Source organism: Gouania willdenowi, chromosome 24, assembly GCF_900634775.1.
Source record: "Gouania willdenowi chromosome 24, fGouWil2.1, whole genome shotgun sequence".
In the NCBI taxonomy this organism is placed as follows: Eukaryota; Metazoa; Chordata; class Actinopteri; order Blenniiformes; family Gobiesocidae; genus Gouania; species Gouania willdenowi.
In genome coordinates, this window is record NC_041066.1 from 25,644,190 (window position 1) to 25,660,314 (window position 16,125).

At 48.1% G+C, this 16,125-nt stretch overlaps 1 protein-coding gene across 1 annotated transcript in view; it reads right to left on the reverse strand.

The window, feature by feature from the left end:
• Window positions 1–372: 372 nt before the first annotated feature.
• The window catches only part of LOC114458104 (A-agglutinin anchorage subunit-like), a 33,712-nt gene continuing 17,959 nt past the window's right edge, over window positions 373–16,125 (reverse strand). The window contains exons 18-30 of the mRNA XM_028440357.1: window positions 15,031–15,095; window positions 12,538–12,603; window positions 12,303–12,365; window positions 9,810–9,875; window positions 9,575–9,637; window positions 7,082–7,147; window positions 6,847–6,909; window positions 4,354–4,419; window positions 4,119–4,181; window positions 1,626–1,691; window positions 1,353–1,453; window positions 720–977; window positions 373–498 (exon numbers count right to left, since the gene is read on the reverse strand). Of these exons, the coding sequence (XP_028296158.1) occupies window positions 373–498; window positions 720–977; window positions 1,353–1,453; window positions 1,626–1,691; window positions 4,119–4,181; window positions 4,354–4,419; window positions 6,847–6,909; window positions 7,082–7,147; window positions 9,575–9,637; window positions 9,810–9,875; window positions 12,303–12,365; window positions 12,538–12,603; window positions 15,031–15,095 (1,132 nt within the window). The remainder of the gene's footprint in view (window positions 499–719; window positions 978–1,352; window positions 1,454–1,625; window positions 1,692–4,118; window positions 4,182–4,353; window positions 4,420–6,846; window positions 6,910–7,081; window positions 7,148–9,574; window positions 9,638–9,809; window positions 9,876–12,302; window positions 12,366–12,537; window positions 12,604–15,030; window positions 15,096–16,125) is intronic.

Here is a 16,125-nt window from a genome sequence, read left to right on the forward strand (position 1 = left end):
GCAATGGGAACATGAAAGTAAGCATCTTTCAGATCCATTGTCACCAACCAGTTTCCTGCTGAGACAGTCCGAAGTACATCTGCTACATGCAGCATATGGAAGGTGAGAACTTTGAGAAACCGGTTAAACCCCCTCAAGTCCAGGATCGGGGGAAATCACCTTTTTTGGGTACAAGTAAAAAAGTGGAGTAAAATTTGCTGAGACAAGCCTCCTGGTTCACTATCTCGATGGCACCATTCCCCAGAAGGGTGGCTACCTCATGAAATAGCATGAGGGATTATACGGTATCTTTGACCACAGTGCTTTTGATCCCACTGAAGTTAGGGGGCCGGCGTTGGAACTGGAATGTTTAACGTCTGGACAGTGTGGACACTACCCAAGGGTCTGTGGTCTGTACTTCCCAGCAAAGGAGCTGCTCTTGGTAAAGGAGTCCAACGACCAGCCCCTGAGGTTCAGGTTCTGCCCCCCTTGCCTCTTGAGGCCTTGGGGGGGCGGCGACTTGGTCCAGAACCCCAAGGCATCCGAGCTGATGGACGTATAGCTGAACGGAGTTGCCGATTACCTGGCACTGTGACCTGCAGGCTACTGGACTGCCCAGACGGGCGAACAGTTGGCCGTGGGTATGGGTGACCCACACCCAATCCTGCCAAATGTCCCTGCCAAGGAGGGTCATGGGGAGACTGGCGTAAAATGGCAAACTGCTGGCTCGCTCAGCAAACCTGCACACGACGCCCCAAGGCCTGGAAAGCCTCTGGCCAAAGGTTTGGCCCGGCACAACCGGAAGAAAACGAAGTGTTCTGCGACATGGCTCGGATAGAGGGGACTGTGCTGCCAGCATCATGCATGGCTGCCAGAGCCCTGCCATTGCTTGTGTGATGGAAGAGAACCCTCGAGTCAGGCCAGCATCTGCGGAGCTCCGCAATATAAGCTTCAGAGGGAGGCACCACAAAGGCCGAGGTGTTGGGAGCCTGCCTTCCCTTAAAAGGAAAACAGCAAGTGGCAGCTTCTAGCAGATGAGAACACTCGAGGTGCCAATCTTCCGGTGACAAGCTACAAGCAACACGCTGTGAATAGCAAACAACCGACCTGCTATTGTTATCCACAATTGCGAGAAGATGGAAGGAACAGATCACCTGATGACACCTGTAGATATAGACTCTCCGGGTCATCCAGGGGTCACAGGTGACTTTGTTGATATAATTACTTAACCTGCGCATGCACAAGATGGAACATCCAGTGCTTTAAGCACCGCCTCTGGCGGTCAGTAAGGATGAAATAGAACTACCAATTAGGTTTTACATTTTTCTAGGATATATTTTACTGTTGCTAAAATAAAACACTTTGTTTTCCACCCTGAGATATAAAGAGGAAAAAATGTTGTTTATCTTACTTGTCACTAGTGTTGTTTCAATGGTTGATGTGTTGATATCTGATGTCGTATTGGTTGTTAAACCTGAAAAAAGAAATAAATAGAATAATAAAGTTTGATCAAGAATCATGTTTATTCAAAGATTAAAAAATGAATAAAATGACCCATAATATCAACTATCTTTTTCCTGTTGAGCTAAAACACATGCCAATTTGCCTCCAGACGTATAAAAAAGTGATTATTCAGCTCTACTTACTTGTTAGCGGTGTTGTTGGTTCAGTGGTTGTGGAGATATCTGTTGTGGTATTGGTTGTTGGATCTGCTGAAATAAATACAAAGAAACATGAGCTGAAACATAATAAAAGCATCATACAGCAACTCCAGTTAGTGATGTTATAATGGTTGTTGGTCACTTTAGATCTGCTGTGACATTAGGAGTTGGGACTGCAAAGAAAATGTTCCATGAAGAGGCACTGACTAAAATCACACATTTCACCTGCAAACATCAGGTACACAACTACAACACAACATACCAAGGTAACATGTTGTGCACCGTACAAGAACATGTTGATCTTTTAGAACAGGGAGAAAGTGCCTGAGAACCAGGAATACACCCTGAAGTTCTAACACATTCATGTGCTGCCACAACTGCTGAGCACTCCACAGGCCCCTGACAGTCCTGGACTGCCACACTGCACCCCAACCCACAAGAGAGACGTCTGTCTCGACAACCTCCAGGCGGGAGGCTACCCTCCCCAAGGGTACACCCGACATTAAGTAGCCCCTCTCCCTCCAGGGTCGGAGGGAAACGAGACACTGGGCAGACACCCTGACCACCTTGTGCCGGTGGCGGCTGGGGTCTAGATGTAGGCTGTTCATCCATACCTGAAAGGGGCACAGTGTTAGAAGCCCCAGTGGTACGACCATGGATTCCAAGGCCAACATCCTCATGAGTCGCAGGACCAGGCCATACTGTAGGAGGGTTTCATGCTGGAAACGGTGTAGAAGGCTTATATGGCGGAGACTCGCTCTGGAGAGAGGGAGGCCCGAATTACCGAGGAATCCAGCACGATTTGGGTACGAGGTTGCTCTTGGCATAATTTACCGTAAGGCCTAGATTGCCCACGTGACTGAGAAGAGCAGCGGTGTCCCTCACCACCTGCTCTGTAGTCGAGGAAATAACTAGCCAGTTATCCAGATAGGGAAGTATTGAAACTCTGCTGGCTCGTAAAGGTGAAAGAGCATCTGCCACACACCATGTAAATATTCAACGGGCCAGGGATAGCCCACACGGCAGAACCTTGAACTGATAAACCTCGTCAATGAACATGAAACGAAAAAAACTGTCCGTGATCAGGGGCAATGGGAACATGAAAGTAAGCATCTTTCAGATCCATTGTCACCAACCAGTTTCCTGCTGAGACAGTCCGAAGTACATCTGCTACATGCAGCATATGGAAGGTGAGAACTTTGAGAAACCGGTTAAACCCCCTCAAGTCCAGGATCGGGGGAAATCACCTTTTTTGGGTACAAGTAAAAAAGTGGAGTAAAACCTGCTGAGACAAGCCTCCTGGTTCACTATCTCGATGGCACCATTCCCCAGAAGGGTGGCTACCTCATGAAATAGCATGAGGGATTATACGGTATCTTTGACCACAGTGCTTTTGATCCCACTGAAGTTAGGGGGCCGGCGTTGAAACTGGAATGTTTAACGTCTGGACAGTGTGGACACTACCCAAGGGTCTGTGGTCTGTACTTCCCAGCAAAGGAGCTGCTCTTGGTAAAGGAGTCCAACGACCAGCCCCTGAGGTTCAGGTTCTGCCCCCCTTGCCTCTTGAGGCCTTGGGGGGGCGGCGACTTGGTCCAGAACCCCAAGGCATCCGAGCTGATGGACGTATAGCTGAACGAAGTTGCCGATTACCTGGCACTGTGACCTGCAGGCTACTGGACTGCCCAGACGGGCGAACAGTTGGCAGTGGGTATGGGTGACCCACACCCAATCCTGCCAAATGTCCCTGCCAAGGAGGGTCATGGGGAGACTGGCATAAAATGGCAAACTGCTGGCTCGCTCAGCCAACCTGCACACTACGCCCCGAGGCCTGGAAAGCCTCTGGCCAAAGGTTTGGCCCGGCACAACCGGAAGAATACGAAGTGTTCTGCGACATGGCTCGGATAGAGGGGACTGTGCTGCCAGCATCATGCATGGCTGCCAGCGCCCTGCCATTGCTTGTGTGATGGAAGAGAACCCTCGAGTCAGGCCAGCATCTGCGGAGCTCCGCAATATAAGCTTCAGAGGGAGGCACCACAAAGGCCGAGGTGTTGGGAGCCTGCCTTCCCTTAAAAGGAAAACAGCAAGTGGCAGCTTCTAGCAGATGAGAACACTCGAGGTGCCAATCTTCCGGTGACAAGCTACAAGCAACACGCTGTGAATAGCAAACAACCGACCTGCTATTGTTATGCGCAATTGCGAGAAGATGGAAGGAACAGATCACCTGATGACACCTGTAGATATAGACTCTCCGGGTCATCCAGGGGTCACAGGTGACTTTGTTGATATAATTACTTAACCTGCGCATGCACAAGATGGAACATCCAGTGCTTTAAGCACCGCCTCTGGCGGTCAGTAAGGATGAAATAGAACTACCAATTAGGTTTTACATTTTTCTAGGATATATTTTACTGTTGCTAAAATAAAACACTTTGTTTTCCACCCTGAGATATAAAGAGGAAAAAATGTTGTTTATCTTACTTGTCACTAGTGTTGTTTCAATGGTTGATGTGTTGATATCTGATGTCGTATTGGTTGTTAAACCTGAAAAAAGAAATAAATAGAATAATAAAGTTAGATCAAGAATCATGTTTATTCAAAGATTAAAAAATGAATAAAATGACCCATAATATCAACTATCTTTTTCCTGTTGAGCTAAAACACGTGACATTTTGCCTCCAGACGTATAAAAAAGTGATTATTCAGCTCTACTTACTTGTTAGCGGTGTTGTTGGTTCAGTGGTTGTGGAGATATCTGTTGTGGTACTGGTTGTTGGATCTGCTGAAATAAATACAAAGAAACATGAGCTGACACATAATAAAAGCATCATACAGCAACTCCAGTTAGTGATGTTATAATGGTTGTTGGTCACTTTAGATCTGCTGTGACATTAGGAGTTGGGACTGCAAAGAAAATGTTCCATGAAGAGGCACTGACTAAAATCACACATTTCACCTGCAAACATCAGGTACACAACTACAACACAACACACCAAGGTAACATGTTGTGCACCGTACAAGAACATGTTGATCTTTTAGAACAGGGAGAAAGTGCCTGAGAACCAGGAATACACCCTGAAGTTCTAACACATTCATGTGCTGCCACAACTGCTGAGCACTCCACAGGCCCCTGACAGTCCTGGACTGCCACACTGCACCCCAACCCACAAGAGAGGCGTCTGTCTCGACAACCTCCAGGCGGGAGGCTACCCTCCCCAAGGGTACACCCGACATTAAGTAGCCCCTCTCCCTCCAGGGTCGGAGGGAAACGAGACACTGGGCAGACACCCTGACCACCTTGTGCCGGTGGCGGCTGGGGTCTAGATGTAGGCTGTTCATCCATACCTGAAAGGGGCACAGTGTTAGAAGCCCCAGTGGTACGACCATGGATTCCAAGGCCAACATCCTCATGAGTCGCAGGACCAGGCCATACTGTAGGAGGGTTTCATGCTGGAAACGGTGTAGAAGGCTTATATGGCGGAGACTCGCTCTGGAGAGAGGGAGGCCCGAATTACCGAGGAATCCAGCACGATTTGGGTACGAGGTTGCTCTTGGCATAATTTACCGTAAGGCCTAGATTGCCCACGTGACTGAGAAGAGCAGCGGTGTCCCTCACCACCTGCTCTGTAGTCGAGGAAATAACTAGCCAGTTATCCAGATAGGGAAGTATTGAAACTCTGCTGGCTCGTAATGGTGAAAGAGCATCTGCCACACACCATGTAAATATTCAACGGGCCAGGGATAGCCCACACGGCAGAACCTTGAACTGATAAACCTCGTCAATGAACATGAAACAAAAAAAACTGTCTGTGATCAGGGGCAATGGGAACATGAAAGTAAGCATCTTTCAGATCCATTGTCACCAACCAGTTTCCTGCTGAGACAGTCCGAAGTACATCTGCTACATGCAGCATATGGAAGGTGAGAACTTTGAGAAACCGGTTAAACCCCCTCAAGTCCAGGATCGGGGGAAATCACCTTTTTTGGGTACAAGTAAAAAAGTGGAGTAAAACCTGCTGAGACAAGCCTCCTGGTTCACTATCTCGATGGCACCCTTCCCCAGAAGGGTGGCTACCTCATGAAATAGCATGAGGGATTATACGGTATCTTTGACCACAGTGCTTTTGATCCCGCTGAAGTTAGGGGGCCGGCGTTGGAACTGGAATGTTTAACGTCTGGACAGTGTGGACACTACCCAAGGGTCTGTGGTCTGTACTTCCCAGCAAAGGAGCTGCTCTTGGTAAAGGAGTCCAACGACCAGCCCCTGAGGTTCAGGTTCTGCCCCCCTTGCCTCTTGAGGCCTTGGGGGGGCGGCGACTTGGTCCAGAACCCCAAGGCATCCGAGCTGATGGACGTATAGCTGAACAGAGTTGCCGATTACCTGGCACTGTGACCTGCAGGCTACTGGACTGCCCAGACGGGCGAACAGTTGGCCGTGGGTATGGGTGACCCACACCCAATCCTGCCAAATGTCCCTGCCAAGGAGGGTCATGGGGAGACTGGCGTAAAATGGCAAACTGCTGGCTCGCTCGGCCAACCTGCACACTACGCCCCGAGGCCTGGAATGCCTCTGGCCAAAGGTTTGGCCCGGCACAACCGGAAGAATACGCAGTGTTCTGCGACATGGCTCGGATAGAGGGGACTGTGCTGCCAGCATCATGCATGGCTGCCAGCGCCCTGCCATTGCTTGTGTGATGGAAGAGAACCCTCGAGTCAGGCCAGCATCTGCGGAGCTCCGCAATATAAGCTTCAGAGGGAGGCACCACAAAGGCCGAGGTGTTGGGAGCCTGCCTTCCCTTAAAAGGAAAACAGCAAGTGGCAGCTTCTAGCAGATGAGAACACTCGAGGTGCCAATCTTCCGGTGACAAGCTACAAGCAACACGCTGTGAATAGCAAACAACCGACCTGCTATTGTTATGCGCAATTGCGAGAAGATGGAAGGAACAGATCACCTGATGACACCTGTAGATATAGACTCTCCGGGTCATCCAGGGGTCACAGGTGACTTTGTTGATATAATTACTTAACCTGCGCATGCACAAGATGGAACATCCAGTGCTTTAAGCACCGCCTCTGGCGGTCAGTAAGGATGAAATAGAACTACCAATTAGGTTTTACAATTTTTTAGGATATATTTTACTGTTGCTAAAATAAAACACTTTGTTTTCCACCCTGAGATATAAAGAGAAAAAAATGTTGTTTATCTTACTTGTCACTAGTGTTGTTTCAATGGTTGATGTGTTGATATCTGATGTCGTATTGGTTGTTAAACCTGAAAAAAGAAATAAATAGAATAATAAAGTTAGATCAAGAATCATGTTTATTCAAAGATTAAAAAATGAATAAAATGACCCATAATATCAACTATCTTTTTCCTGTTGAGCTAAAACACGTGACATTTTGCCTCCAGACGTATAAAAAAGTGATTATTCAGCTCTACTTACTTGTTAGCGGTGTTGTTGGTTCAGTGGTTGTGGAGATATCTGTTGTGGTACTGGTTGTTGGATCTGCTGAAATAAATACAAAGAAACATGAGCTGACACATAATAAAAGCATCATACAGCAACTCCAGTTAGTGATGTTATAATGGTTGTTGGTCACTTTAGATCTGCTGTGACATTAGGAGTTGGGACTGCAAAGAAAATGTTCCATGAAGAGGCACTGACTAAAATCACACATTTCACCTGCAAACATCAGGTACACAACTACAACACAACACACCAAGGTAACATGTTGTGCACCGTACAAGAACATGTTGATCTTTTAGAACAGGGAGAAAGTGCCTGAGAACCAGGAATACACCCTGAAGTTCTAACACATTCATGTGCTGCCACAACTGCTGAGCACTCCACAGGCCCCTGACAGTCCTGGACTGCCACACTGCACCCCAACCCACAAGAGAGGCGTCTGTCTCGACAACCTCCAGGCGGGAGGCTACCCTCCCCAAGGGTACACCCGACATTAAGTAGCCCCTCTCCCTCCAGGGTCGGAGGGAAACGAGACACTGGGCAGACACCCTGACCACCTTGTGCCGGTGGCGGCTGGGGTCTAGATGTAGGCTGTTCATCCATACCTGAAAGGGGCACAGTGTTAGAAGCCCCAGTGGTACGACCATGGATTCCAAGGCCAACATCCTCATGAGTCGCAGGACCAGGCCATACTGTAGGAGGGTTTCATGCTGGAAACGGTGTAGAAGGCTTATATGGCGGAGACTCGCTCTGGAGAGAGGGAGGCCCGAATTACCGAGGAATCCAGCACGATTTGGGTACGAGGTTGCTCTTGGCATAATTTACCGTAAGGCCTAGATTGCCCACGTGACTGAGAAGAGCAGCGGTGTCCCTCACCACCTGCTCTGTAGTCGAGGAAATAACTAGCCAGTTATCCAGATAGGGAAGTATTGAAACTCTGCTGGCTCGTAATGGTGAAAGAGCATCTGCCACACACCATGTAAATATTCAACGGGCCAGGGATAGCCCACACGGCAGAACCTTGAACTGATAAACCTCGTCAATGAACATGAAACAAAAAAAACTGTCTGTGATCAGGGGCAATGGGAACATGAAAGTAAGCATCTTTCAGATCCATTGTCACCAACCAGTTTCCTGCTGAGACAGTCCGAAGTACATCTGCTACATGCAGCATATGGAAGGTGAGAACTTTGAGAAACCGGTTAAACCCCCTCAAGTCCAGGATCGGGGGAAATCACCTTTTTTGGGTACAAGTAAAAAAGTGGAGTAAAACCTGCTGAGACAAGCCTCCTGGTTCACTATCTCGATGGCACCCTTCCCCAGAAGGGTGGCTACCTCATGAAATAGCATGAGGGATTATACGGTATCTTTGACCACAGTGCTTTTGATCCCGCTGAAGTTAGGGGGCCGGCGTTGGAACTGGAATGTTTAACGTCTGGACAGTGTGGACACTACCCAAGGGTCTGTGGTCTGTACTTCCCAGCAAAGGAGCTGCTCTTGGTAAAGGAGTCCAACGACCAGCCCCTGAGGTTCAGGTTCTGCCCCCCTTGCCTCTTGAGGCCTTGGGGGGGCGGCGACTTGGTCCAGAACCCCAAGGCATCCGAGCTGATGGACGTATAGCTGAACAGAGTTGCCGATTACCTGGCACTGTGACCTGCAGGCTACTGGACTGCCCAGACGGGCGAACAGTTGGCCGTGGGTATGGGTGACCCACACCCAATCCTGCCAAATGTCCCTGCCAAGGAGGGTCATGGGGAGACTGGCGTAAAATGGCAAACTGCTGGCTCGCTCGGCCAACCTGCACACTACGCCCCGAGGCCTGGAATGCCTCTGGCCAAAGGTTTGGCCCGGCACAACCGGAAGAATACGCAGTGTTCTGCGACATGGCTCGGATAGAGGGGACTGTGCTGCCAGCATCATGCATGGCTGCCAGCGCCCTGCCATTGCTTGTGTGATGGAAGAGAACCCTCGAGTCAGGCCAGCATCTGCGGAGCTCCGCAATATAAGCTTCAGAGGGAGGCACCACAAAGGCCGAGGTGTTGGGAGCCTGCCTTCCCTTAAAAGGAAAACAGCAAGTGGCAGCTTCTAGCAGATGAGAACACTCGAGGTGCCAATCTTCCGGTGACAAGCTACAAGCAACACGCTGTGAATAGCAAACAACCGACCTGCTATTGTTATCCGCAATTGCGAGAAGATGGAAGGAACAGATCACCTGATGACACCTGTAGATATAGACTCTCCGGGTCATCCAGGGGTCACAGGTGACTTTGTTGATATAATTACTTAACCTGCGCATGCACAAGATGGAACATCCAGTGCTTTAAGCACCGCCTCTGGCGGTCAGTAAGGATGAAATAGAACTACCAATTAGGTTTTACAATTTTTTAGGATATATTTTACTGTTGCTAAAATAAAACACTTTGTTTTCCACCCTGAGATATAAAGAGGAAAAAATGCTGTTTATCTTACTTGTCACTAGTGTTGTTTCAATGGTTGATGTGTTGATATCTGATGTCGTATTGGTTGTTAAACCTGAAAAAAGAAATAAATAGAATAATAAAGTTAGATCAAGAATCATGTTTATTCAAAGATTAAAAAATGAATAAAATGACCCATAATATCAACTATCTTTTTCCTGTTGAGCTAAAACACATGACATTTTGCCTCCAGACGTATAAAAAAGTGATTATTCAGCTCTACTTACTTGTTAGCGGTGTTGTTGGTTCAGTGGTTGTGGAGATATCTGTTGTGGTACTGGTTGTTGGATCTGCTGAAATAAATACAAAGAAACATGAGCTGACACATAATAAAAGCATCATACAGCAACTCCAGTTAGTGATGTTATAATGGTTGTTGGTCACTTTAGATCTGCTGTGACATTAGGAGTTGGGACTGCAAAGAAAATGTTCCATGAAGAGGCACTGACTAAAATCACACATTTCACCTGCAAACATCAGGTACACAACTACAACACAACACACCAAGGTAACATGTTGTGCACCGTACAAGAACATGTTGATCTTTTAGAACAGGGAGAAAGTGCCTGAGAACCAGGAATACACCCTGAAGTTCTAACACATTCATGTGCTGCCACAACTGCTGAGCACTCCACAGGCCCCTGACAGTCCTGGACTGCCACACTGCACCCCAACCCACAAGAGAGGCGTCTGTCTCGACAACCTCCAGGCGGGAGGCTACCCTCCCCAAGGGTACACCCGACATTAAGTAGCCCCTCTCCCTCCAGGGTCGGAGGGAAACGAGACACTGGGCAGACACCCTGACCACCTTGTGCCGGTGGCGGCTGGGGTCTAGATGTAGGCTGTTCATCCATACCTGAAAGGGGCACAGTGTTAGAAGCCCCAGTGGTACGACCATGGATTCCAAGGCCAACATCCTCATGAGTCGCAGGACCAGGCCATACTGTAGGAGGGTTTCATGCTGGAAACGGTGTAGAAGGCTTATATGGCGGAGACTCGCTCTGGAGAGAGGGAGGCTCGCATTACCGAGGAATCCAGCACGATTTGGGTACGAGGTTGCTCTTGGCATAATTTACCGTAAGGCCTAGATTGCCCACGTGACTGAGAAGAGCAGCGGTGTCCCTCACCACCTGCTCTGTAGTCGAGGAAATAACTAGCCAGTTATCCAGATAGGGAAGTATTGAAACTCTGCTGGCTCGTAATGGTGAAAGAGCATCTGCCACACACCATGTAAATATTCAACGGGCCAGGGATAGCCCACACGGCAGAACCTTGAACTGATAAACCTCGTCAATGAACATGAAACGAAAAAAACTGTCTGTGATCAGGGGCAATGGGAACATGAAAGTAAGCATCTTTCAGATCCATTGTCACCAACCAGTTTCCTGCTGAGACAGTCCGAAGTACATCTGCTACATGCAGCATATGGAAGGTGAGAACTTTGAGAAACCGGTTAAACCCCCTCAAGTCCAGGATCGGGGGAAATCACCTTTTTTGGGTACAAGTAAAAAAGTGGAGTAAAACTTGCTGAGACAAGCCTCCTGGTTCACTATCTCGATGGCACCATTCCCCAGAAGGGTGGCTACCTCATGAAATAGCATGAGGGATTATACGGTATCTTTGACCACAGTGCTTTTGATCCCGCTGAAGTTAGGGGGCCGGCGTTGGAACTGGAATGTTTAACGTCTGGACAGTGTGGACACTACCCAAGGGTCTGTGGTCTGTACTTCCCAGCAAAGGAGCTGCTCTTGGTAAAGGAGTCCAACGACCAGCCCCTGAGGTTCAGGTTCTGCCCCCCTTGCCTCTTGAGGCCTTGGGGGGGCGGCGACTTGGTCCAGAACCCCAAGGCATCCGAGCTGATGGACGTATAGCTGAACAGAGTTGCCGATTACCTGGCACTGTGACCTGCAGGCTACTGGACTGCCCAGACGGGCGAACAGTTGGCCGTGGGTATGGGTGACCCACACCCAATCCTGCCAAATGTCCCTGCCAAGGAGGGTCATGGGGAGACTGGCGTAAAATGGCAAACTGCTGGCTCGCTCGGCCAACCTGCACACTACGCCCCGAGGCCTGGAATGCCTCTGGCCAAAGGTTTGGCCCGGCACAACCGGAAGAATACGCAGTGTTCTGCGACATGGCTCGGATAGAGGGGACTGTGCTGCCAGCATCATGCATGGCTGCCAGCGCCCTGCCATTGCTTGTGTGATGGAAGAGAACCCTCGAGTCAGGCCAGCATCTGCGGAGCTCCGCAATATAAGCTTCAGAGGGAGGCACCACAAAGGCCGAGGTGTTGGGAGCCTGCCTTCCCTTAAAAGGAAAACAGCAAGTGGCAGCTTCTAGCAGATGAGAACACTCGAGGTGCCAATCTTCCGGTGACAAGCTACAAGCAACACGCTGTGAATAGCAAACAACCGACCTGCTATTGTTATGCGCAATTGCGAGAAGATGGAAGGAACAGATCACCTGATGACACCTGTAGATATAGACTCTCCGGGTCATCCAGGGGTCACAGGTGACTTTGTTGATATAATTACTTAACCTGCGCATGCACAAGATGGAACATCCAGTGCTTTAAGCACCGCCTCTGGCGGTCAGTAAGGATGAAATAGAACTACCAATTAGGTTTTACAATTTTTTAGGATATATTTTACTGTTGCTAAAATAAAACACTTTGTTTTCCACCCTGAGATATAAAGAGAAAAAAATGTTGTTTATCTTACTTGTCACTAGTGTTGTTTCAATGGTTGATGTGTTGATATCTGATGTCGTATTGGTTGTTAAACCTGAAAAAAGAAATAAATAGAATAATAAAGTTAGATCAAGAATCATGTTTATTCAAAGATTAAAAAATGAATAAAATGACCCATAATATCAACTATCTTTTTCCTGTTGAGCTAAAACACGTGACATTTTGCCTCCAGACGTATAAAAAAGTGATTATTCAGCTCTACTTACTTGTTAGCGGTGTTGTTGGTTCAGTGGTTGTGGAGATATCTGTTGTGGTACTGGTTGTTGGATCTGCTGAAATAAATACAAAGAAACATGAGCTGACACATAATAAAAGCATCATACAGCAACTCCAGTTAGTGATGTTATAATGGTTGTTGGTCACTTTAGATCTGCTGTGACATTAGGAGTTGGGACTGCAAAGAAAATGTTCCATGAAGAGGCACTGACTAAAATCACACATTTCACCTGCAAACATCAGGTACACAACTACAACACAACACACCAAGGTAACATGTTGTGCACCGTACAAGAACATGTTGATCTTTTAGAACAGGGAGAAAGTGCCTGAGAACCAGGAATACACCCTGAAGTTCTAACACATTCATGTGCTGCCACAACTGCTGAGCACTCCACAGGCCCCTGACAGTCCTGGACTGCCACACTGCACCCCAACCCACAAGAGAGGCGTCTGTCTCGACAACCTCCAGGCGGGAGGCTACCCTCCCCAAGGGTACACCCGACATTAAGTAGCCCCTCTCCCTCCAGGGTCGGAGGGAAACGAGACACTGGGCAGACACCCTGACCACCTTGTGCCGGTGGCGGCTGGGGTCTAGATGTAGGCTGTTCATCCATACCTGAAAGGGGCACAGTGTTAGAAGCCCCAGTGGTACGACCATGGATTCCAAGGCCAACATCCTCATGAGTCGCAGGACCAGGCCATACTGTAGGAGGGTTTCATGCTGGAAACGGTGTAGAAGGCTTATATGGCGGAGACTCGCTCTGGAGAGAGGGAGGCCCGAATTACCGAGGAATCCAGCACGATTTGGGTACGAGGTTGCTCTTGGCATAATTTACCGTAAGGCCTAGATTGCCCACGTGACTGAGAAGAGCAGCGGTGTCCCTCACCACCTGCTCTGTAGTCGAGGAAATAACTAGCCAGTTATCCAGATAGGGAAGTATTGAAACTCTGCTGGCTCGTAATGGTGAAAGAGCATCTGCCACACACCATGTAAATATTCAACGGGCCAGGGATAGCCCACACGGCAGAACCTTGAACTGATAAACCTCGTCAATGAACATGAAACAAAAAAAACTGTCTGTGATCAGGGGCAATGGGAACATGAAAGTAAGCATCTTTCAGATCCATTGTCACCAACCAGTTTCCTGCTGAGACAGTCCGAAGTACATCTGCTACATGCAGCATATGGAAGGTGAGAACTTTGAGAAACCGGTTAAACCCCCTCAAGTCCAGGATCGGGGGAAATCACCTTTTTTGGGTACAAGTAAAAAAGTGGAGTAAAACCTGCTGAGACAAGCCTCCTGGTTCACTATCTCGATGGCACCCTTCCCCAGAAGGGTGGCTACCTCATGAAATAGCATGAGGGATTATACGGTATCTTTGACCACAGTGCTTTTGATCCCACTGAAGTTAGGGGGCCGGCGTTGGAACTGGAATGTTTAACGTCTGGACAGTGTGGACACTACCCAAGGGTCTGTGGTCTGTACTTCCCAGCAAAGGAGCTGCTCTTGGTAAAGGAGTCCAACGACCAGCCCCTGAGGTTCAGGTTCTGCCCCCCTTGCCTCTTGAGGCCTTGGGGGGGCGGCGACTTGGTCCAGAACCCCAAGGCATCCGAGCTGATGGACGTATAGCTGAACAGAGTTGCCGATTACCTGGCACTGTGACCTGCAGGCTACTGGACTGCCCAGACGGGCGAACAGTTGGCCGTGGGTATGGGTGACCCACACCCAATCCTGCCAAATGTCCCTGCCAAGGAGGGTCATGGGGAGACTGGCGTAAAATGGCAAACTGCTGGCTCGCTCGGCCAACCTGCACACTACGCCCCAAGGCCTGGAATGCCTCTGGCCAAAGGTTTGGCCCGGCACAACCGGAATAATACGCAGTGTTCTGCGACATGGCTCGGATAGAGGGGACTGTGCTGCCAGCATCATGCATGGCTGCCAGATCCCTGCCATTGCTTGTGTGATGGAAGAGAACCCTCGAGTCAGGCCAGCATCTGCGGAGCTCCGCAATATAAGCTTCAGAGGGAGGCACCACAAAGGCCGAGGTGTTGGGAGCCTGCCTTCCCTTAAAAGGAAAACAGCAAGTGGCAGCTTCTAGCAGATGAGAACACTCGAGGTGCCAATCTTCCGGTGACAAGCTACAAGCAACACGCTGTGAATAGCAAACAACCGACCTGCTATTGTTATCCGCAATTGCGAGAAGATGGAAGGAACAGATCACCTGATGACACCTGTAGATATAGACTCTTCGGGTCATCCAGGGGTCACAGGTGACTTTGTTGATATAATTACTTAACCTGCGCATGCACAAGATGGAACATCCAGTGCTTTAAGCACCGCCTCTGGCGGTCAGTAAGGATGAAATAGAACTACCAATTAGGTTTTACATTTTTTTAGGATATATTTTACGGTTGCTAAAAAAAAACACTTTGTTTTCCACCCTGAGATATAAAGAGGAAACAATGCTGTTTATCTTACTTGTCACTAGTGTTGTTGTTTCAATGGTTGATGTGTTGATATCTGATGTCGTATTGGTCGTTAAAGATATTTCTCTGGTCTTTGGAGAGAGCAGACGTGTTTTCTTTTGCTCCGATAACACGACCTTGGCTACAGCTGGCTACAGCTGAACAGCCTGAACAGCCTGAAAAACTGGGCCCAAGACTGAAGGAAAATGGTGAAAAAACCGCAGGGAGGCCCTTCAGAACCCAATTCGGGTTTGTAAGAGGTCAAGGAGATGATACGCGAGGGTCTACAAAACCTATCTGCCGAGATAAAGTCGTTGGAAAAGACGCTGGAAAACTCACTGGAAAAACTACAAAGCGAAACAAAGGTATTAAAAGAAAAGAATGAAAGAAATGCTGAAGAGATAAAATTGTTGAACGCGAGGGTTGAACAGCTGGAACAAAAGGAAAGAGAGAAAGTTGTCATCATCACAGGCCTAAAGATAAAACCCAGGAGCTACGAGAGTGACGAAGAAACAAAATCGATTGAACAACAGGTCATTGACTACCTGAAGTCGAAGGACATTGTCCTGAACCCTGACAACATCAACTCATGCCATCTCCTGCCAAAGAAAAATGATAACAGAGCTGTAAAAATAACCTTCACGAATATGAAATTCAAAGGAGAAATACTCAAGCAAGGAAATAAACTGAAGGGAACAAAGGTGTACATCAATGAAAACCTGACGAAACAAAATGCAAGCATTGCATGGAAGGCACGCCAAATAAAAAAAGGAGGAAAGATTGTGAAGACTTGGTCAAAAAACTGCAGGATTTACATCCTGGAAGAAGAGGACGGAAAACCAGTTCTCATCAAAACGATGGACAACTTGGGAAAATACGAAGGATCCACCTAAACAACAACATTACTGATGGTAATCATGGATATGGACCCAGATCTATATAAACACTGGAAACAAAACTCAGACTGTGATTATTTTACGGAGACTGAATTAAATGTGGAAACCAAGAGTAAAAAAGGTCTGTCAATTATTCATTTCAATTGCTAGGTGGTGGGGTGAGTAAGGATTACATTAAATTTAAATTCAAAGTGTTTACTATCATATGTGCA